We start from the raw sequence: 24,143 nt of genomic DNA on the forward strand, positions 1-24,143 counted from the left end.
GAGCTGATTGTGCAGTGCCCCCACACCCAAACCTCCTGCCCCAACCCTGAGCCCCCTCCCTCATTTTAGCTCCTGGCCACACCCTTCACCCCCAGCCCTGTGCTTGGTCCACTCTCACCCTCAGCTCAGTGCAGAGAGAGGAAGAGAATGGGCCAGAACCAGGGAGAAGGTAGGTACCCACTATATGTGGGCAGGGCTGGGACCCCAGACCGGCAGTGGGCTGAGTGGGTCCAGCAGCCGGGATCACAGCTGGCAGGAGCCAGCGGATGGAACCCCTGAGCGGCAGTGTGCTGAGCGGCTCAGCCCACTGCAGGTCTGGGGTCCCGGCTGCTGGCCCCGCACAGCCCGCTGCCAGTCTGGGGTTCTGGCTGCCAGACCTTTCCCAGCTGGGGTCCCGGCCGCAGGCCTCACTCAGCCCACTGCCGGCCTAGGTGAACAGAACCCCAGACCAGCAGCAGGCTGAACGGGCTGGTGGCGTAAGATCAACATTTTAATTTAATTTTAAATGAAGCTTCTTGAATATTCTGAAAACCTTGTTAATTTTACAATACAACAATAGTTTAGTTATATAATATATAGACTTGTAGAGAGAGACCTTCTAAAAAACATTAAAATGTATTACCGGCACGCAAAACCTTAAATTAGAGTGAATAAATGAAGACTCGGCACACTACTTCTGAAAAGTTGCCGACCCCTGGAATAGGTGAAGGATAGAGTTATATGCTGGGGGAGAGGACCAGGAGAAAGCCAGATGTAAAAGTACGTAGGCTCTTGTTTTCAAAAGACTTCTGAAATATTCAGTATTAGCGTAAAATAAAATGAAGAGTGGAACCAAAGAAAAAAAAAAGAATTCATTTGTGCGCATCACAGTTTTGAGATTTCAATATTTCAGCAATGGTTTTCCATGCTATGCGACCAATAACCTGTACCAACCTTCACTTCTCGAAGAGAGTCAAGAAACTTGTCATGTCTGTTGGTCAACATGTGTAGCTGGTTGCCTATGTCTTTCTCAGAAAGCTCTTTGGTTTTAGGTGTACTCGTCTGATCTCCTGGAGCCAATTCAATGTCAATCTCCACATCCTATACAAAAGTAAGGCCAATTATAATGCTGACACTTTCAAGTAAATAATTATCACCACTTCATTTCTGTAAACATATGAAAAAAAGTGCGCTTGTCATAAGGTATATTTCCCAAATCTGAACCTTAGCGTCCAAAATTTGGGTACCTGCATGAAACCTCTAAGCTTAATTACCAGCTTAGATCTGATAGGCTGCCACCAACCAAACTTTGAGTGTTTGATAAACTCTAGTCTCCCCAAAACCTTCCCTGGGGACCCCCAAGACCCAGATCCCCTGGATCTTAACACAGCGAAAGTAAACTCTTTCCCTCACTAGTGCCACTCCTAGGCTTCCCCTCCCTGGGTTCCCCTAGGAGATCAGGGTGCTTCAAACTCCATGAAACACACCGAGCAGGTTTTTTTCCTCCCCCTTCCCTCTTCCCCAGAGGCAGTACAGGCTCAATCCCCTTGAGCCTTAACTAGGAAAAAATCCAACAGGTCTTAAAAAGAAACTTTTAATTTAAAAAAAAAGAAAGAAAAGACATAAAAAGGGTCTCTGTAATCAAGATGAAATATTACAGGGTTATTTGCTTATAAAAAAATGAATAAACAGCCTTATTCAGAAAAAAAAATACAATTTAAACATTTCCAGCAAACTACACACTTGCAAATACAGAAAACAATGTAAAAGCCTATATTGTCTTCCTACCTGTACTTACAAATTGGAAACAGAAGATTAGAGAGCCTGGAGATAGTGTGATCACCCTCAGAGCCTAGAGAGCACACAGACACAGAACAAAGGACCCACACCCAAACTTCCCTCCCTTGAGATTTGAAAGTATCTTGTTTTCTGATTGGTCCTCTGGTCAGGTGTTGTTTGTTACCCCTTTCCAGGTGAAAGAGACATTAACCCTTAATCTGTTTATGACAGTGCTATTCATTATTTCAGCCCTTGTTATCTATTATTGTAATTTTTTTAGGATTTGAAAATTTAATTCCCACTGTTAAGGGAGAAAGAAAGGGTCAAAGCAGTCATCCAGAGTAGACGGAAGATTAAAAAAAGATAGCCTAATTTTGGCAATTAATTTATCTTTGATTATTAGCAGGTAAAAATCCCCAGTGGTCTGTGATGGGGTGGGATTCATAGACTCTAGGACTGGAAGGGACCTCGAGAGATCATCGAGTCCAGTCCCCTGCCCTCATGTGATGTAAGTTACTACAGAAAATTCTTTCCTGGGTGCTGGCTGGTGAGTCTTGCCCACATGCTCAGGGGTTAACTGATCGCCATATTTGGGATCGGGAAGGAATTTTCCCCCAGGGAAGATTGGCAGAGGCCCTAGAGGATTTTCGCCTTCCTCTGCAGCATCGGGCATGAGTCACTTGCTGGAGGTCTTTAAACCTTGAGGTCTTTAAACCACAATTTGAGGACTTCAGTAACTCAGACATAGGTTAGTGGTTTGTTCCAGGAGTGGGTGGGTGAAATTCTGTTGCCTGCATTGTGCAGGAGTTCAGACTAGATGACCATAATGGTCCCTTCTGACCTTAAGTCTATGAATAAACACGGGTTCATAGAGCTAGTAAGTCAAATGGTAGTAAACCATTGTTTAAAAATGTAATTACAATTACATTACTTAACTTCATTATTCATTTACACCAGGTGTGCTGCTATAGTCACTGCACATCACTTTACACACATGTATAGCAATTCAGACTACCATTACAATGTGTCCCATAAACTGTGCTTGGTGAGACCTCATCATCTGCTGTAAAATAAAAATAAAATGTTACCTCTTCTTTGGATTCGCTGTTTTCTCTTTCTCGAGGCTCTTGTTTGACATGGGTTACCATAGCAAATGCTGCCCGATCGTGACTGTCAGCCAGGTTGATTACATTAGTGATAGACGGAAGCATGGCTCCCTGACAGCTTGTGCCAATTGTAGTGTTTCTTTCACACACTGCCAACAGGAGCTAAGAAATTAAAAAACAAGGCAAAGGTTTTAACCCATTGCGTGTGATGTATTTAAGAACACATATCCTTGATTTATTTTGTATTGCACCTTTTTTCCTTGTCATAAGAGGACTCTGTCCTTCTCAAATCAACAGTGAACGGGGGGACTATGTTTAACAGCTTGAACTCCCCTTTACAAATTGAGTTTGGATGTTAGGCTGGCCTGAACGAGTCAGAATTTTATCTGCTTTATCTACATCACAGCAATTGTTTCTACCAACTGGTTCATGAGCAGTAGTTGTTGTGTTCAAGATATCCCCCACTCTTCCTGTGTTTCTGAAACAGGAACAAATTCAAACAAATCTTAAAAGAACGAAGATTTAGACTGAACAGAACAACACGGAAAGGAAACAATTACATTCTCCGCTGTATATGTTCAAGTACAAAAGGGTCAATAAGGAAGTTAAGACGGCAACTGAAGTTGCCTGGCAGTTGGAGAAAACTAGATAGTGAGAGTCTGGGACATGGATATTTGATCATTAATCCGTCCCTCTACTGGCAGTATCAGAAGGGCCAAAGATTGAATGGACATGGAATATCTTGTCTTTGCTAGATGCGCCCCTTCTAGGTCAGAGCTGAGCTGCCACACATATTCAGAGAAGAAAGTGGACTTCCATCTTCAGCTCATCACCTTCTATCACTGATATGTAGTGGGTTATTGTGCCTTTGAGGTTGCGATTTGATTACAGCTCTAACAGAAAACGTATTGCCATATGTTAGGACAGTAAGATTAGAGACCCCCTAAGGACACATAGGGAACAGAAGTTTTCTGCATCTAAGCATCATATTTTTATGGACTTAGTGTCTATATCTACATAATGTATACAATTTTCCACTAAAATACATGGCTTACCTAAACAGAGATGTAGAAGATACTTGTCACCCTGAAAGCTGCTCCGATCTTTCTCACATGATGAAGTTAATTAAATGACTGCTTTGTGCTTGGTTATTTTATACTCAGATTTTGATATACAGGTCATTTCAAAGAAATTGGCAATTCATTATGCTTTGTTTTACATAAAATGATCAGAAACCAGGTTTCACACCACAGCAATCCCCCTTTAAAATCTCTCTCAGCAACAGTTCTGACACTCCATTCTGATCTGTCTTTTAGGATTCAAATCTGTCATAAAGACTCCTCCTCCAGTCATTTTTTGTTTGTATGTCATTTTTTGCTTAAAGAAATTCTGAGCACTGCCTTGCTTTTCTCAGATAAACTGAAGCCTTAAAGCTTTAAAATACAGCCACTGGCGTCACTGTTAACTGGATTCAAGAGCATGGTAGCAGAGATTTCCCAGGCACTAGTTTTTCAATATTAGTACTTGTTTTAAAATGTTCTGAGCATCTAAAATGGTACCCTCGATATAGGGAGTTTTACGGGCTGTATTACTTTTCAAGATACACACAGTACAGCTACACATTCATAAAGAAAAAGAGCAGCAAATATCATTTCTAAAATTACATTCACGGTTCTCATAAAAAATGGTTTTCCTACCTCAATGCACTGCTTGATCCAAAAGTGGTTTCCCATTGCTTCCCAGTTTTGAGAACAAGTTACGTAAAGTAGGCGTTCATAGACACGACGCTTCATGGAATTGTCAAAGACCTCAAAAAATTTGGCTCGGATGAGCGGCTGAGCACAACGCAGCCCCGAAAGGAAAGCAGGTTCAAGTTTAGCAGTGAGCTCGCTTCCAGAAAGATTCTCATCCCTAGGAAGAACGCATAAGCAATTGATAATACAAGACTTTAGAAAGTGTCACCTATTTATTTAGCCAGAAGATATTTTCTTTTGTTCTACCAATTTCTGGAAAATATTAATATTTGGAGTCAACTGTGGCTTTGTCTACCACCAAAAAAAGCATAAGTTTCTGTGACATATCAAAAGTCTCTTGAGAACATCTCACATGGAGTCAAATCACAAGAACAATTACCACAATGGCCAAGAGACCCACCCTGTCCAATGGAGGTCACTGTTTATTTCTCTGGATTAGCTCTGCAGCAAACCTTTCTACAAGCTTAATGCTATAAGGCTCAAATGAGTAATGCAACGTTTCAATGGTTTCTCTATGAGACCATTGTCCAGATTGGGCAAGGTGGAATTTTGGGTGGTGGAATCACTCCTGCGATATGGAGGTTGTACAAGTTGCTTTTAAAGCATCTTACACTCAAACTAGAAGTTCATATGTATACAATGCTAATCACTGTAGACAATATTGTTAGCCAGGTGCCATACATGCAGCGGTCTAAGTGCACACTTCTATTGTGGACAAGGTAATCTCTCTGATTTGCACTGGTGGAGGTTATTTCTGCTTGAAATACCCAGATAAGCTCCACTGACACAAATTGCAGTTTGCCTTGTCTACAACTAAGGGTTTGCACAATTGCTGCTACTCTGCTAGCTGGCTCTGAATGGCTGAAAACAAGGCATATGTTTAAAGTACAAAATTCCTTAGTGGCCATTATAACTTACTAGAAGTGCACACCTATCTTGTGGTGAGGCAATTATTGTAAATGTTTTTCTATAAATGGCTAGAAGACTCAAGTGTGGCTAGCTAAGTAACTAGAAAAAATATGCATTACAATAAGCTTCCACAAGAAAAGCTTCATACAAAGGGGAATGGAGGGACACTGCAATAGCAGTCAATATTATCTCTATATCATGATTAACTATGAAGATGCCACAGCCTCTTCTCTTTTTGCTTGGAGCATAGGCTGTAAAAAGATTTTGTATCTGAAGATCTAACGTGAATATGTAAATATGTTCACTCCAGTCTCAGTGAAATGAGCTGATTGTGCATTTTACAACAAATCTAGTATAGCCCTAAAAGATGGATGGTACGTTATAAAGGTCATGTATGGTACAAATTATGAACCAATAAGCTGCAATATTTGATTAATTGCTATAATTACCTATAGACATAGTTAACAAGGTCTAAGAACTGGGCATTTAATTCAAGGTCTTCTGGAAAACGCTTTTCAATGTAGGTCATCATTTTCACTAGCAAAATGGACTTCTCCCGGAGAGTAGGTGTCTGTTAAAAAGAGACATGAATAATTTTCTCAATTCATCTTGAAACACAAGGAGAAATGACATGTTCAAAGTACACTTTTTCACTCCTACGTTAAAAATGGCTTGACACAAGGTTATGCTTTCTAAAAGTAAAAAAGCCCCCAAAACTCTAAAGTATTTATAGTTCTAGCATAGATATTACACTGGAAATATAAGTAAATAAAGCTATAGATGCTTAAAATCACTAAAGATAAAAAAGTTTAATTGTTTAATAGCTAATGCCACTATATAAAAATCCATGGTACACCCACACCTTGAATACTGTATGCAGTTCTGGTCTCTCCATCTCAAAAAGATATTAGAATTGAAAGTAGTACAGAGAAGGGCAACAAAAATTATTAGGGGTATGGAACAGTTCCCACATGAGGAGAGATTAAAAAGATTTGGGCAGTTCACATTAGAAAAAAAAAAAAAGATGACTAACGGGGGATACGATGGAAGTCTATAACATGAATGGTGTAGAGAAAGTGAATAAGCGTATCTAACCCTTCATCTAACACAAGAACCAGGGGTCACCCAATAACATTAACAGGTAGCAGGTTTACATTAAACATAAGGAAGTACTTATTAACACACCAGCCAGTCAACCTGTGGAAACTAGGTTTAAAAAAGAATTTTATGTTCATAGAGGAAAGGTCCATCAATGGCTATTAGCCAAAATAGTCAGGGATGCAACCGTATACTCTGGGTGTGCCTAAACCTCTGACTACCAGAAGCTGCGACTGGATGACAGGGGATGGAACATTCAATAAATTGCCTTGTTCTTCTCATTTTTTCCAAAGCATCCGACACCAGCCACTGTTGGAAGACAGGATATCAGGCTATATGGACCACTGGTCTGACCTAGTATGGACATTCTTATGGCTATAAATACTGTGACCAACCAGTGGTCCAGAAAGGTGTACAACATTTTTTTAGGTTATACTGCCATTGAACCATACTAGAGAGATAAGGTGGGTGAGGCAATATCTTTCATTGGACCAACTTCTGTTGGTGAGAGAAACAAGCTTTCAAGCCACACAGGGCTCTTCTTCAGGTCTGGGAAAGAAACTCCCAGCATCACAGCAACATGCAATGTGGAAAAGACTGCTTAGCATAAGTAGTTAGCACGTATTGCAAGGGCCACCCAAATACCCTGAGAGAACCTGCTTCAATACAGAAATAAAATCCTCTCTGTCCACACACCCCTAGTTGTCACCTACCACCCGACACTGGAACCCATATGGGATATCAAACAGCTACAACCCCTACTTGATGGGGGACTGGACCTGAAACAAATCTTTCCTGAACTCCCACTTCTAGCCTTCAAACAACGCTGCAACCTCTCCAAGCTCATCACCCGAAGCAAGCTCCCTACACACCAGGGCACAGCAACTCAAAGCAGCATCAGACCCTGCCAGAACATCAGATGCAAAACCTGCAGACAAATCTCTGCTACAATGATCAACACCCCCCTATGACACTCCTTTCAAGAGCCTATCCATGCCTATCACAAAAAACTGAGCCAAGAACAATGCGGGAAAACCCCCTACACTTACGACAATAGCAATTATGCCTTGTGAAGTACGTAAGAATAAAAGGTTTTGGGTCACTGCATGAGAAAAGCCCCACAGTACGCACACAACAATAGGCATAAATATATGTACTCATCACACCACAGAAAGAAGATTTTCAACAGTCTAAAATTTTCAGCCTGTAAACTTAACTTGAATCAGGATCTCAGCTTGAACACACAACATTTTGCACCTTATTCACTGCCAAATTCTTTCACAGATAAGACATAGGTAAGGACACTGCATGATGTTATGGAAAGTAATGTAATTGGTAAGATATAGCTTCACCTACAAATATTCCATCATCTTACTTTAACTGAAGCAACTTTACATGGCCCTATGATACTGGCTTTTGGACACTTGAACCTTTGGCTTTAAAAAAAACATACATAGTTTTCTTAGCAAAGCACTATTTCACATGAAAGGGAAAATGTAGCCTATAATGTGCTGAGCATTTTTAACTTCATTTCTTCCTTGGGAACCCAGAGACTGTTCACAACTTATAGACGGTACTTGAAAATATGCAGACTTAGGTCCTTACAGAATCCTTTGTCAAATACTGAACAGAAAACGCAAGTTACAGGTTTTCATTAGTTTTTGATTGGAATAAGGATTTTCACCTGATTTAACTTTTCAATTTACCTGATTGGCTGCCATTGGAGAATTATTTTTCACCCATTCTTCCACTATTTTTACCACTGCACGAAGAATTTTAGCATCAGTAGATTTTTCAATGAGAGATGTTAGAATAGCTTGGATAAAATTTTTCCTCATCTCCATGCTCATCACTGCAAGACGAGTTTTCACAAGATCCAAGCTCAGCATCACCAGTTCACTTGTACCTGCTATGGATAGAAGTGCATAATTTTATTCATCAGTCATTTCATATGCCTGAAAAAAATGGTTTCAGTGTGATCTGCACAGCAGAACCTTCAAGTTCTAACTTGGCTAACAATCTGTGAAGCTGATAACTGCTAAATATCACTCCTTCTCCTAGGCAACAAATAGGCAAGCCAATGAACATGTTACACAAGAAACTCCTAATCACAGAAATGCAGGGCTGGAAAGGATCTCAAAAGGTAATCCAGTCCAGTCCCCTGAGCTGAGGTAGGACCAAGTAAACCTAAACCAGCAGTTCTCAAACTTTTGTCCTGGTGACCCTTTCACATAGCAAACCTGAGTGTGACCCCACCTCCCTTATAAATTAAAAACAAACCCTTTCAAATATATCTAACGACATTATAAATGCTAGAGGCAAAGTGGGGTTTGGGGGGGAGGCTGACAGCTTGTGACCCCCATGTAATAACCTCATGGCCCCTGAGGGGTCCTGACTCCCAGTTTGAGAACCTCTGACCTAGACCATCGCTCACAGATATTTGTCCAATCTGTTCTTTAAAAACCTCCAATGACGGGGATTCCAGAACCTCCCTTGGAAGCCTACTCCAGTACTTAACTATCCTTGTAGTTAGGAAGATTTTCCTAATATGTAACCTAAAGCTCCCTTGCTGCAGCTTTAGTGGATTACTTTTTGTCCTACTTCCAGTGGACACGGAGAACAATTGATCACAGTCCTCTTTGTAACAGCCCTTAACATATTTGAAGACTCATCAGGTTCCCTGTCAGTTTTCTTTTCTCCAGACTAAACATGTCTAGTTTTTTTTAATCTTTCCTCATAGGTCAGGTTCTCTAAACCTTTCATTATTTTTGTTGATCTCTTCTGGACTCTCCCCAATTTATCCACATCTTTCCAAAAGCGTGGCACCCAGAATTGGACACAATACCCAGCTGAGCCCTCACCAGTGCCAAGAAGAGCAGGACAATTGACTCCAGTGTCTTGCATATAACACTTAAATTAACACCCAGAATATTAGCATTTTTTGCAATTGCATCACCTTGTTGAATTATATTCAATTTGTGACCCTCTATACCTCCCAGTACTACACATACCCAGTTAAGTAGGGTGGGTAAGCAGTGATTTTTTAAAGTATTTTTTTTAAATGTATATTTTATTTAAATAGTTTTTTTTTAATTTTATTTAAACTATAATACATTTATTTTTAAAAATAAACCTTTTAAAATGAAAGCTAAATATAACACAAAATATGTTAAGGCCTAATTATAATTTAGTTGTAAATGAGAAACATGTTTTGATTAAGAAAAGTTTATATATCCAAAACATTTCAGGTTTTGTTTAATAAAAAATAAGTGTTATATGCAGTTTTGTGTTTAATTAAATTCATTACCATCCGAATGCAGCATGACAAATCATGAACAAAAAAGTTAATTATCTAGTAAATAATATATCATTCACCATTTTCTAACCTACTGAAAATGTACAATAATCATCTGAAAATATTAAGCTATATAATTGCTTAAATAAATGTATATAGTTTGCTAGGTAGCAAAAAGATTTACCAAATCTAGTTAGTTATAACTATTAAAACATGTTGATTTACATCAACCAATGAAAATTCTTCAGAAAAATAACTGAAATACAAGTGGAAAAGTTGACTAAATCAATTATTTAAATGGAGCCTTTCCATGTGGTGATTTAAATCAATTCATCCTGCAATTAAAGGACAACATGGTTAAAGCCTCTTTATGGGTGCAACTTTATGGAAAATTCTAGGGAACTATTAAAATATTAATAACAGAAAGTGTTACCATGGATACAAACCCCTATAAACACTTTGAAAAACAGTCTATGTATCATACTCAAAACAATGGCCCACAGCGCTCTTCAGGAGAGCCTTCCCCTTTGGTCATGTCCATGTGAAAAGAATTCGGTTGGAAAGGAGGTGGTGAGGCCTCATTTTAATAATACTTTGACAAATATTACAGTATACCAATAAATCATGAGGTATAAATAATTGAAGCTAGACTTGTCAAAATGAAAACAACATTTTGTGATGCAGTAGTCTTATTCTGTTAATTTCCTGACTTGCTTATCTGCAAAATTTAATAATTTGCCATGAGTTACTCAGGGATTAGTCTCAACTCACAAGGTTCTAGTCTGTGTAATTAGAATGCGAGTTAGAAATCTAATATTGGAAGTGCTTCTTCCAAACAATTTTCCTCAGCAGCTTCATCATTAATTGAAATATTTTGTTCTTTAATAGCACTGTATTTCTTTAGCAGCACTTTTGCATTTTGTATTGACTCATTATTTGGTCATTTGATGACAGGCAGAACTCCATCTACTGATAAAGTCACCACTGTAAAAAGATAACAAGGACACCAACTGATTTCACAAACAACTACTTCATTAATATTAGCTTATACCTATTAAATTAAGCATCACTGAAAGCAGAGAACTGTCAACTCATACTCCTGAAGAATCCAATTATTTTTAAATATACTGCATTTCAAACATTTTCTAACCAATTGATGTTTGACTCAATATTAAATTGTTCAGCAGGTATTAAGAACACAAAAATGTTACTTTTTTCCAGTCGATACATTCAACAAGATTTCTCATTTTTTACTGGATTATTTTCAAATTATTCAACACACTATGGAATTCAAAACCTTAAAAAATACACAAGCAGCTAAAACCACTCAATCTCTGCATTATGATAGGATTACATTACTTAAAACTTTTATTGACCTGCATTACTACCTGTGGTTGCTTCTGCTGTTCCTGATGCAGCCTGTGGATTCAAATGTTCCCTGACCATCTTCTGTAGAGATCGCATGAAGACTGAAATCAGTCTGTCTATGTAGCTTGGATTGTTACTGCATGCAGACTTCAGAATCATTAACGTACCTAAGATATAAATAAAACTCTTTAAAGACAACTAAAATCATCATTCATAATTTAGGTAACCAGATGAACATAAGAACGGCCATACTGGGTCAGACTCAAGGTCCATCTATCCCAGTATCCTGTCGTCTGACAGTAGCCTATACAAGATTCCCCAGAGGCAATGAACAGAACAGGTAATCATCAAGTGATCCATCCCCCGTTGCCTAGTCCCAGCTTCTGCCAAACAGAGGCTAGGGACACCATGCCCTATTTTGAGGAAACTAAATTCTGTACTTGTCCTACGAAAGGACAGGCAGAGTGCTCTACTTTTGGAAAGTTTCAGAGGGGTAGCTGTGTTAGTCTGGATCTGTAGAAGCAGCAGAGCAATCCTGTGGCACCTTATAGACTAACAGACGTTTTGGAAGGTGGAGCTTTCATGGTGAATACCACTTCAGTCAGACGCAGGTGTGGAATTTCAGGGCAGGTATATATATGTAGTAAGCAAGCTTATGAGATAACGAGGATTAGTTCACATCAGGGAGGTCGAGGCCCTGTGTCTAGCGAGTAGAGTGTGAAAACCAAGGGAGGAGAAATGGGTTCTGTAACTGGCAAGCATTCACAGGTCTTTGTTTTAGTCCAGAGCTCGATTGGGTTTCAAATTTCGCAGATGACTGAAGGTCAGCAGTTGTCTCTTTGAAGTCTTGGTCCATGAAGTTTTTTTGCTGCAGGATGGCCACCCTTAAGTTCTGCTATAGTGTGGCCAGGGAGGTTGAAGTTTTCTACGGTTTTTGTATATCTCCTTCCTGATATCTGATTTGGTCCATTTATCCTTTTCTGTATGACTGTCCAGTTTGGCGACGTAATAGCAGGCAGGGCCATTGCTGGCATATGATGGCGTTATTTACATTGTGACGTGCAGGTGAATGAACCAGCTGATTGGTATGCTGATCTGGTTTACGTCCTGTGGATCGTGTCACTGAGTGTCGATTGTGGGCAGAGCTGGCATCAGGGTTTTACATGGATTTGGTTCCTGAGGTTAGAGTTACTATGGTACGGCGTGTGCAGTTTTGCTGTGAGAAATACGTTGTCAGGTTGGCAGGTGTCTTGGGCAAGGTTGGCTGCCACCCAAGGCCTGTGAAAGTGTGGGATCATTGTCCAGGATGGGTTGTAGATCCCTGATGATGCGTTGGAGGGGTTTTAGCTGGGGGCTGTATGCGATGGCCAGTGGAGTCCTGGCCAGTGGATGCGATGGCCAGTGGAGTCTGACCAAGTGGGTATTCACCCACGAAAGCTCACGCTCCAAAACAGGATTCTCTGCTGCTTTTTGGAAAGTTGTGTCCTACCTTGGATATTCAGCTATCCCTATTACAAAGGCAGGAAATCTATGTAGATGCATGATGGAAAAGGCTTGCAAACCAAGATTAATTGCAATTTTTTCTATTTCGCTCTCTGAAAGCTTCCTTTCTGCTCAGTCAGAAGCTCAGTTTTGCAATAGAAATACCCTAAATATATTTAATAGTTGACTCCTGCCTTGTTTAATAGCTTTTTTCATGCCTTGGAACAGCGTCAGTTCTTAAATCCCATAATATGAAAATAAAGCATTATATTTGTTGGACATATAGATGTAATCCTCCCAGAATGTCATTAATTAGTTTCATATATCAGTTACTAAGTAGATAAGAAATCACCATAATAAAAAGGGTACATACTTGAGCTATGCAGGAGCTGTCATTTAGTATTAAAGATGCTTCCTAAGTAGCTGTATTTTCTCCTCAAACTGTATATTTGTTAGCAATGCCTGTGCACATATATTGGATATAAATGTAGTGATTGATGCGCCTCTGAAGTATGTTGGCGTTCATGTATGGCAGCTGATTTTACACCTATCCTCACAAAGTATACAGATAGACTAGAAATCCTATTCTGGCAGTAACAACCATTTCCCACTTTTCTTCATCTTCATAATTCATCAAAAAACCCACAACAATATTTAGAGTTTCAGTGTTTTATTAACAGACAGAATGACTGCCTTGAAAGCTTTACTTCATTTTGTCCTTACTATTCCGCCCCTTGCTATCTTTTAAGAGTCTGGACCTCTTTTTTATAAAGCATTGATAAGATATAGACTGACTCAGGGAAAACAGTAGAATCTAACCTTGGAGCGTGTTCTGGACAAATGATAAAAAGTCTCTTTCTTGGTTAGTGTGTTGTACAGCGCATCCTGACACCTGACAAATAGGCAATTCCCTAAGTGAAATTACACCTGTCTGCACAGATCACAAACTAGGATAGTGAAGGACATTTGCCATTTAAAGCAGCAAGCTTTTCTAACTTGTGCAATTTCAAGTCTGCATTATTGACAGAACTAATTCTGAGCCAAACTTGGTATGACTAGCCAAACTGTCTAATTGTTCCAACATATCTCAGTTGTAGTCAAGCATTCAGACAAGAACCAAAGGGAGATTAGTTCCCTGGTAGTTTAATCAATGTAAATAAATAGTGAACTAGGAATGCGTTTCAGCTTTTCAAAACTGTGCTTAATAAAAATACATTCAGAAATGTTACCTTTTGAAAAGAGTGTACTGTATCCGAGATTCTTCACTTATTCAGAATCCAATAAATAAGTCTAAATAACACTCTTATGTGATTTAAATCAGTTAACATTACGATGCTTTCAACAAACTGGTGCTTATATTCAAAAGAAAAATACTGGACAAAAAACGTTTAAGTGTATTTACTTCATTTTTTTTTTTGTTTGTTTTTTTAAAAACCCATGATCTTATGCCCCAAAAATAGGAACTGCAGGATTCTGGCTGCTCCATCTGAAATTTCCAATAGCTTTAACTTTACATCATTGTTACTTTAAATGCCTTTTCTCATTCCTACATGCACTTAGTAACTAAGACACCTATCCAGCCACCAGTATCCATTTTCAATACTTATCTTCAAGCCAGCTGCTTGGAAATGATAGAATGCAATGAGCCCTGTAGCCTTATTCCTCAAGGCTGTCAGCCTTTATCCCAAGGTCATGTCTGCATCCAGATTTCCCAGGGCAGCACACAGCACTATCTACACGGCTATCAACCCCCTTACAGAAAATAAAACCTAATGACAAAGAACATGCTAATTAGAGAGCCAATCTATAGACATGTACAAGAGGAACAAGTAACTTACCGAAGAGCTGGGAAGGATTAGCATTAGTGGCTTTTTCATAATTAGTAAGCCCTTCATAAATAACCTTCCCGACTGCAGCATATAAGCATTCCAGCTCTTCATATTTTGACGCTACACTTGAAGTACCTGAGACAGAGTTTACAACATAAAAACCAAATAAATTTAAGAATATTATAGTTATTAAAACAGTACAAGGGGCTCCCTCTGAACCATCTGTACTTGCATGTTACAAAACCCTGCATCTATTATACAACCACCGTGGCCTCTGTGTGGGGTATCACTTCCCCAGTATGCTCACCAAAATCTTCCTAGTAATAAGATGGTCTCGATTAATTTAGTAGTGCTATAACAGAACTTTTCCTTGTCAAGTGTTCCATGTTACCTAAAGCCTCTCTTTACACCCGATTTCCCTTTCTTGTCTTAGTAAAACAGTGATGTTCAACTACTGAAAAACAGCATTTTTCAAAGCAGAAAAATGGTAATTGCAAAAGACATTAAATTTATAGCAGGCATTTCTTGAGTCAAAGTAATGACTGCCACAGGTTATTAAGTCTTTATGTCAATGGATAATGATGTATTCCACATGGATTACTTATAACAACTTTTTTTTTTTTTTAAAGAGAGGTTGAAAGTGCGAGCTAAAATGGACAATAAAATGCAGAACACATAAAACAGAGGATTAGCATATTCAGAAATGTCTCCCTGCTCCCCCCCAACCCAAACCACTTAAGTTATGCAGTGATAAAAGAAAAAGGAGGAGGAAAATACCACCTACTTGGTTCTGTAGGGAATATACTCATTAAGCGAGACAGTAGACTGTGGACAGCCCTCAAAACCTTGGTGTTTCCACATGTCATACAAGCAGCTACTCCTCGCTGCAGAGGTTTGAAGCTGCTAAGGATAGCTGAAGACTGCAGTACAGTTAATAGGAAACTTAGGACCTCTAACCCAGTGCAAATGTTGGCAAAGTTGGCCTGATTGGGCTGTTCCTAGAAGAACACATATAGTGGAAAAAAACAACAAACAAAAGAGCATTAGACTTGTTAGCTCACATCAAACGTGTGAAATCTACAACATGATTTCAAGCTTCCCTATTACAAGAGTTTCAATTCTGTTTTCTTACACCAGCCATATTTTCCAGATCTACAAAATATGAGACACTGGAAGCCACTAACTGCATAGCTGAAATTTACCTATTTGCATACTTTTAACATTACATGAGTGGTGAAGTGGCGAAGAAAGTGGCTCTCACCCTTGCCTAGATAGAAACTGCTTGGAACAATGGGCAGCATTATATTTGCCTGTGGAAATACCTTAAAGAGAAAGATATTGAAGAGAAGGTATAAAACAGCCTATTCTGAAGCACTTCTTTTAAAGGTCCATATGAGAAATGGGTGCTTCAAGCCCAGAAACAGGATGTTTGAAACTAGACCAATCTAATGACTGGAAAATAAAAGATTTTGCTAGCCCTGTCTCCCATCCTAAAACATAAACTACTGTTACAGTGAATTAGGCTGCATGACTTCATCTAATAGAAAGAAGAAGAATATTATTCATAATTTGGATTACTGTAGTGCCTAGGAGCCCTAATGCCAGGTGCTGTGCAAAACACAGAACAAAAGGACAGTCCCTGTACCAAAGAGCTTACCATCTAAATGTTATATAAGCACTAGGGCCACCCACCTCCCTGCCTGTTTGTTTTTTGGCCTACTAGCTGCTGGATGAAGCGAGCTCTGCCTTTTCCAACTCGTTATCCTGTAGGCATCACAAATAAGCAAGCAGAAGATTTGCAAGAGATGACAAACTGGAAGACTTCTTCTCCAGAGCACTGGAGGGAGTTACGACAGACTGCAATTCAACAACTGGAAGTCCTGGATGGCCTGGTTCTCTCAATTGCTCATGCAAGTAAATTTGCCATCCTCACCATTACTCAACGTTCTTATATTTGTCAGGAAAGAGGTAACAATCTCTTGTTGAGCATGTGCAAACAGATCCATAAGCTTATTTGTTTCCTTTATTTTGTTTCTATCGATTTCATATGTAGTATTCACATTGCATGTTAGAACAAAAATCAGTTTTAATGACTCTACAAACAAACTAAAATTTAACTAACAATACTAGCATTGCTAGCAAAATTCTTGACAGAAAGAATCTAACATTTATTAACATGCACTTCCATTCTCAAATGTTGACTTTTACCTAAATCCTCTTGTCAAGAAAAATGACAAGAATAATTACTCAAAAATACCTATAAATCAATTTCATTAGTTCTAGTAATGACAGTGATTAAACTAGTAATGGACCAATATTTAATTTAAAATTCTCTACAACAAAGTGCTACTATCGTCAATATATCGTCTAAACTTAAAATCTGCATATTATAAGTAAAATAGATCTCTCGGATACTGGCTAATCAAGAAATAGGTAAATTGTTAAAGACCTTCAATATCTTATTAAGTCAGTCCTCAATTACGTCCTGTGTTACTGAATCTTAAAGCTCTACAGGACTGGAATGTAACTTACCACAGTCATTAGCAGTTTATCAAACCACTGCAGTTTGAGTTCTGATTTTGGCCACATATCTGGTCGTAAAGCTGTCTTCAAAAGGTTAACACAGCGTCGAGACAGCAATTCTCCAGGAGATCCAGCAGTGTTTGAGTTGTCATTTACCTAGCAATTAATCAAAATTATTCCAGAATGACAGCCATTTATAACTATGATCTTTAGAACTCATTAATTTTTTACACATCCTATGTAAGCATATCACTGTCTACTTCTGGAAAGGTTTAGCTAAAGTAACTATACCAGTACAATCACAGTACTGTATTACCCAAAAGACTAGTATTGTATTTATGAATAAACTGATTTTAAGATGTTACGGCTCTGAAAAAATTCTCAAAAAGGGATGTCAAGTTGCAACAATATTTTAAAATGTATTTTGCTAAGAATACAGCTGAGCAAACAATTCACAGGAACTATTTTGATTAATTTAATTGTCATGTTCACAATTTGTGAGCAGTTTAAAGTTCTTTAGTTTATTCATGTTTAAAATTTTTCTGGGGGTAACATTTTCAAAAGCATCTCAGCAGCTTAGGAGTCTAAGTCATATTTTCAAAGTTGCACTTAAGAGGCTACGTCTTGGTGAAGGTCAGTAGGACTTTGTTTTCTCACCCACTGATCATGGATTTAGGCATGTAGAAACCTAAGTAATAATTGTTCTAGTATTGCTACAAAATATATTTTTATATCTCAAAAACCAAGTCAATTTCTTAAAGTTCTTTACATCTAAATGCCTCGGCAGCTATAGACATCTCAGAGTATAACTACAAAAATACGGAACATGAATATTTTTAATAAAAATGTACTTAAAAATTGGCACAACCCTATGTTTTTCATATGACCGTTTCATATCAATTTCCAAACTTTTCAGAAGACGACAGCCATTGTTAAAGTTTATACATTTATCCCAGACTGAAAATAATGCTGTATAATAAAAGTTTATTTGCATTTTTGAACACGAATGAAGCATTGGTACATACATTTCAGAATCAGACAGTACCTGGCAAGCAATTCTAATGAGGAAGTTGACCACAGTATCTGTATGCTGCTTGTCAATTGGCTTCGAAAGAAGTGCATCAGCTCCTGGCAATGACTGAGTACGTCCAAATACCTGTGCACACAATTTTTGCTCAATAAAAGAGGGGTAAATGGTATATAATATATTGTGTTTAAATAATAATATAAAGCACAACTATGAATGAATCTTAGTTTAACAGTGAGCAGGTTACAAAATTATGAAGGAAAATGAACATTAAGGTTACTCAGTCTTAAAATTACTGGTTATAAGAACAAAAGGAAAGTGAATATTTCTTACTGCACTTATTGCCCCAGTAGCTGTCCTGAATCGTTTCACCTCTTGACCAGAATCAACAGACAATCCTCTTTTAACAGAAGATGAGGCAGAACTTGCTCCTTCTCCACTTGCACTTGGATCCATATCTGAATCTGGCTGAAATATCAGTGATACACAAATTTAAAAAAAAAAAAAAAAAATCATGGTAACATTTGGAAGTTCACCAAGACTGTTACTACTCCTACCTGTTGATCTTTAATTCTCTGCAATTCCCATTTGATGACTACTTCAGCAAGGTCCACAGCCAGTTTTCTTTGTTCAATGGTAACACTGGGAGTGAAACCCAGCCTCTGCATGGCACTAACCATATGCTGCACTAAATGGTGTCTTACAGGGTAGTAAACCTGTAGAAATGGATTCATAAATGTGTTACATGTAAACTCACTATATGCTACATATTCCCTACCACACAGGAAACAGAATGGTAAATTAATTGCCTTTAAAGCCCAGAGCTGGTTATATCTGCACCACGCTCATCCCTCTAGAATTAAGACAAGAAGCTGGTATTTTGTAAAACAAACATTCCTGGCCAGATTTTCCCTGACTCACAGGTAACCCAGACTAAGACTACAGCTATACTAGAGAGTGTACAGCAGTACAGCTGCACCAATACAGCTGTACCGCTGCAAGCTTTCTAACAGCTGCTCTAGGCCAACAGGAGAGAGCTCTCCCGTCAGCTTAACTACTCCCCTCCCGCAAGGGGCGGTAGCTACACCTCTACCTTGATATAACGCTGTCCTTGGGAGCCAAAAAAAATCTTACTGAATTATAGGTGAAACCGCATTACATCGAACTTGCTTTAATCCACAGGAGTGCACAGCCCAGCCCACCCGCCCCCTCCCCACCCCGGAGCACTGCTTTACCACATTATATCCGAATTCGTGTTATATCTGGTCACGTTATATCAGGGTAGAGGTGTATGTCACTGGAAGAAGCTCTCCTGCTGACATAGCACTGTCCACAAGGGTGCTTATGCCAGTGTAATTTATGTCACTCAGGGGTCACTCACCCCCGACTGACATAAGTTATGCTGACATAAGAATTATACCTATCTAGTGTTTCATTTTGGAAACAAACCACTCCAAACTTCAATTTTAGTGTTGCTTTCAAATGTTTTATTAGCACTACAGTTGGCTCCCTATTTACGTTATTTCATACCGTGTGCAAGCTAATTTTAAGAGTGCTTTTGGACCAAGACCAAGCTGACCCTTTGCTTAAGTTAAATTGGTATTTGAAGCATTTGTGCACTTTTGGGAACACGACTCTTTAAACCACCATGTAAGGGTGGAGGAGGCTTTAACAAACAAAAAGCAATGCAGAGGGCATGTGGGTAGAAAAGGGAAAGATGTAACAATGTAAAAGTAAAAGTTAGAAGAGACAGAGGCATTTCAGAATTGCACAGATATATTGTTACGTTAACAGCATTTTCAGCTTTAAACATTTGTAGTATGCACATGTGCATACAGAACCATCTCCTTTAAATATTTGTTCTCTGCTACATAATTTGGATCTCACTAATTTTTATTTAGTCTGTATTATATCTCCTAGGCATCTAGGATAATTTGTCCAAGTGTTCGGGTGGTCACTGTATACATACCTTGAAATGCTGTACTATTAAATGCAAAATATGGACCAGCTGTGGAACTGTATGGCCCTCTTCTACAATGATTTTTCGTGTCCAATGAGTCAGCATCTGATGTCCATCCTCCATTCGAGCAGGCACAGCTGGCGTTAGAATAGCCATTGCTTGCCTGACAATTGCTCGAGCCTCCATTGCATGAGCTTTTAGAAGACTGTGAAAAACCTAAAAAGGAGTGATCCTCTTTAAGAGATGTATTATTCTTTAGAAGAGGTTTACACCATGTTTAAGACCTTTTCCCTTGAATAAATGGCAGTTTCACTTCCTTGTCCTGAACCTGCTATCCTGTTTTTCCCCAGTGTCTGATGCTAAGTTTTCTTAAGCGTCTCCCCCACGAATCCCTTGACCTCTTTCTCAAACACCATTTTTTTAAATGATACTGCTAATGCCCTGATTCTAAGAGATCTCTAAATATTACCTGCTTCTTCACTGCCTCATCTCCCTTATTCACCAGCTCCAAGCTCTTTGAAAGTGTCATCTATGCCCACTATCTTGAATTGCCTGTATCTCTCTCCTTTATACCTGTCAGTTACCTTCTACCCTCTTCATATTCTAAAACTGCCCTGAAAGTTACCAATGATCTTCTCTATATTAAGGCCAGTTCAAATTTTTCATTATCTTTTTGCTGCCTTCATTACCAGGAACAAGCCCATCTTTCCACTGAACTTCCCAAGTGATGACTCTCCTCTCTCACCTACTGCCTTTACTGGATCCCTTCTTGTAGATACCTCACAAGGTGCTGGTCTTTGGCGCGCTTCTTCTGTGCTTGCTCCCTGGGTGATCTTATCTGCTCTTATGGTTTTAGTTATCACATGTATAATGATTATTCAAAACTACATCTCCATCCTCCATGACAGGCCCTCCATTACAGTACAAAATAACTGATTAAAGAAAGCATACACCAGGAATAGTACTTATCAGCATCCCCTTAGCATATTAGTGCAAATTTGTACACAATACCTGCAACACTATCTTCTTATGTATGGCAAATTTTGCAATGATGTGTGCTAAAAGCAAATGTCCACTGTACTTGCACGCTGGGTCCACACACGCCTTAGACAAGAGACAGGGCCAGGCAAAGGTCATCAGGCGCCGCAGTTTGCTGTTCCGGTTCTTGTTATTGTCATGAATGTGATGTGGGGCATGTTCCACAAGAAGCGTTGCAAATTGCAAGAGATAAATTCTGAGTGAATCCAGCATATCTGCCTGCTTTTCTGGGTCAAGTACCTATTCCCAAGAGTGGAGGGGAGGAGAGGGGGGGGGGGGGGGGCGGGGAATAAATAAATATCTTCAAAAGCTCTACACACATTACCAACTACAAGAACAAATATAGTCCACAAAGTCTATAAAAAACACATACCAACCTGAAAAAGTATCTGCAGTAACTGTAAGATGACTTTTAGAACAATGTACTTTTAATCACCAGCCATCAGCACCAGGGGCGGCTTTAGGTATTTTGCCGTCCCAAGCACAGCAGGCAGGCTGCCTTCCGCGGCTTGCCTGTGAGAGGTCCCCGGTCCCGTGGATTCAGCGGCATGCCTGCGGGAGGTCCGCTGAAGCTGCGGGACCAACGAAGCCTCTGCAGGCATGCTGCCGAAGGCAACCTGCCTACCGCCCTTGCGGCGACCAGCAGGATGCCCCCCATGGCTTGCCGCCCCAGGCACGCGCTTGGCATGCTGATGCCTGGAGCCGCCCCTGATCAGCACTCTCCAAAGGAATGGGCAACTGTCCATTTCACATCTATTGCCCAAATGATCTTTGATTATACTGTATGCACATACATCTACATTTAGGGCCAGGTTTTCAGAAGTCTTCAGCACACACAACGGAGGCTAGATTTCCATAAGAGTTCATGTAGCAGGGTGGTTAACCCGCTCCTGCCCTGAAGGGCTTAAAACAGCCCTGGGGGAAGGTTGTGGCTGGAAGCTGCTAAAATGGGCTGATTGGGAAATGGCTTCAGCTGGGCCACGCCCCAATTAGGCCACAGCTGGACTGTATAAAGAGGCTGGGAGAAAGGAGCTCAGCAGTCTCTGTCTGCCTGCAGGGAGCTGGAGACAGGGTACATGAATGGCACAGAGCTGAGGAAAGGCTGGGGAGCTCCAGCCTGGAAAGCCCTAGGCTGCTGCCTAGCATAAGGCCAACAGGTACTGGGCGTTCCAAAGGGCAGCCCAGGGGTAGGCAAAGGCAACAGGTCCAAACCCAACCTTGCCAGTGATGAGTAGGCTGATACTGCAGTCTGCCCCAGGGGCTAGACAATGACTGGCAGTAGCCATATACTGAGGCGAGGTGGGGATAGTAGGTGGGGGTTCTCCAGGGAGGGGAGACCCTAAGACTGGGGGGGGGGGTAACTGCCAGGGGGCAGCACCCCAGACAACAGAGCACTGGATCTGGGAGGGACATGGGGGGCCAGAGGACAGCGGATCACCAGCCTGCAGAGGGCACACCAGAGCTGGAACGAGCTAATTCCCAGAAGTCACCAGCAGAAGGCGCTGCAGGGGTGAGTCTGTTCCTCTACAGTTCAGCTCCCACTCTGGCAACTAAATGAAGTGAACACATTTTTATAATAAGGGGAGCTGAGCACTTCTGAAGATCTGGCCTTCAAAATATCTTCATCAGTGACCATCTTATATTTGCTGACAGGTATAATAATGAGGCACAAAAATCAGTTCTATAACAACTTCAAGCGTCTTTAAACACTCTTCTTACCAAGAGGTAGGTGACACATGGGGTTACTGCAGCAAGCCTTCATTCGTAAAGTAATATGTTGAAATCCTAATGCAGTCACAAGTAACTTGAGTATTTGTAATTTCATTCTAGCTCCTGGTGGATATTTCTCCACAATTCAAAATCATTATATGAGTCAGTATAATTGACCACTTATATTTAGAGAGAGCCCTGGCCCGAAGTAGCAAGAATAATTCAGAGCAGGATTGAAATGTCAACCAATTTAGGTACATTTATTTTATTTTTCGCTTTTCAATTCTTTAAAGCGAGCAGGGATGGATACCTTTGTTATAAAAACACTGGTGATACTTTCTGGATTATCTCCTTCTGGGTTGGGTGGTCCCAGAAGTTGTTCTCCTTCTGCCTTTTCAAAACTATACAAGAATGCAGGATTCAAGATATGCTGCAGAACCTACAAACCAGGAATGGAAGAAGTTAATACTATGCTATTAAGTTCTCTAAATAAAACAATTACTTAATAAAGCTATGTGGATTATTTCTGACTACTGACAAAACCAATGCACTTCAGATTCAGAGCCTCTTGAAGTTCTCTGTTTCAAACTTAGAGACTGAATGTAAAAAAGCCAGGACAGATTATTATTATTATGGGGGGGGGGGGGAGAGAGAGACACGACACAAAAGTCGGCTTCCTAGAAAGGGCAGATTAAGGGTTTGTCTACACAGCCTGCAGTCTGGACTTTTGGTCTGGACTACAGAATATACTAGCATGCTGTGCTGCAACAACCTTTTAGTTCACGCCAGTTGTTTGCCACACGTGGGAGTTAAAGCAAAGCACGCTAGTGCACTCTGCAATTTACAACCCAAAGTCCAAACTGCAAGGCCACATAGGCATACCCTAAGAAATCCTCAATTTTGAAAGTCAGTTGCTGATGCCATCTATTAATTGGTCTTCCACATATGGTATTTTCACACAATTGGTTCTGCCAATTACTGAACTCTTTTTGACATTTAAGCAAGTGAGGTTTGTTGCCCTAGTTCCCAAGATGAGAATTAAACCTAAATATCGGCTTATTTTGATGTAATTGCTTTATTTACCTTGGCTTTCAGCTCATCTCCAAAGTTTGGGTCATTGAAGTCTACAAACCGGAAGAACAGAGCCCGTTTTTGAGAAATACTATAGTTTTTGGGGATTTCTTCTTCCATGTACTCCTTTAAGAAAGTCATATTGCAGAGAAAACGGCCTGTAAAAGCTCGAAGCAGCTGGAAGAGCAATTCTATATCACCATAATTCCATCTGG

The 24,143-nt window shown here is 39.8% G+C and overlaps 1 protein-coding gene across 10 annotated transcripts in view; it reads right to left on the bottom strand.

The window, feature by feature from the left end:
* The window catches only part of TRRAP (transformation/transcription domain associated protein), a 157,679-nt gene that overhangs the window by 70,235 nt on the left and 63,301 nt on the right, over positions 1 to 24,143 (bottom strand). For 6 of the 10 annotated variants that reach the window (XM_075069218.1, XM_075069221.1, XM_075069220.1 and 3 more), the window contains 16 exons: positions 23,941 to 24,139; positions 23,168 to 23,296; positions 21,121 to 21,387; positions 20,119 to 20,325; positions 18,707 to 18,865; positions 18,483 to 18,617; positions 18,168 to 18,278; positions 17,132 to 17,278; positions 15,384 to 15,597; positions 14,609 to 14,734; positions 11,297 to 11,455; positions 8,332 to 8,534; positions 5,977 to 6,098; positions 4,562 to 4,775; positions 2,847 to 3,026; positions 934 to 1,080 (listed from right to left, as the gene is read on the bottom strand). In XM_075069218.1, the coding sequence (XP_074925319.1) occupies positions 934 to 1,080; positions 2,847 to 3,026; positions 4,562 to 4,775; positions 5,977 to 6,098; positions 8,332 to 8,534; positions 11,297 to 11,455; positions 14,609 to 14,734; positions 15,384 to 15,597; positions 17,132 to 17,278; positions 18,168 to 18,278; positions 18,483 to 18,617; positions 18,707 to 18,865; positions 20,119 to 20,325; positions 21,121 to 21,387; positions 23,168 to 23,296; positions 23,941 to 24,139 (2,719 nt within the window). The remainder of the gene's footprint in view (positions 1 to 933; positions 1,081 to 2,846; positions 3,027 to 4,561; positions 4,776 to 5,976; positions 6,099 to 8,331; positions 8,535 to 11,296; positions 11,456 to 14,608; positions 14,735 to 15,383; positions 15,598 to 17,131; positions 17,279 to 18,167; positions 18,279 to 18,482; positions 18,618 to 18,706; positions 18,866 to 20,118; positions 20,326 to 21,120; positions 21,388 to 23,167; positions 23,297 to 23,940; positions 24,140 to 24,143) is intronic. The other 4 variants (XM_075069223.1, XM_075069222.1, XM_075069219.1 and 1 more) reach the window with 1 other exon arrangement.

Source organism: Chelonoidis abingdonii, chromosome 9 (assembly GCF_003597395.2).
Source record: "Chelonoidis abingdonii isolate Lonesome George chromosome 9, CheloAbing_2.0, whole genome shotgun sequence".
Lineage (NCBI taxonomy): Eukaryota > Metazoa > Chordata > Testudines > Testudinidae > Chelonoidis > Chelonoidis abingdonii.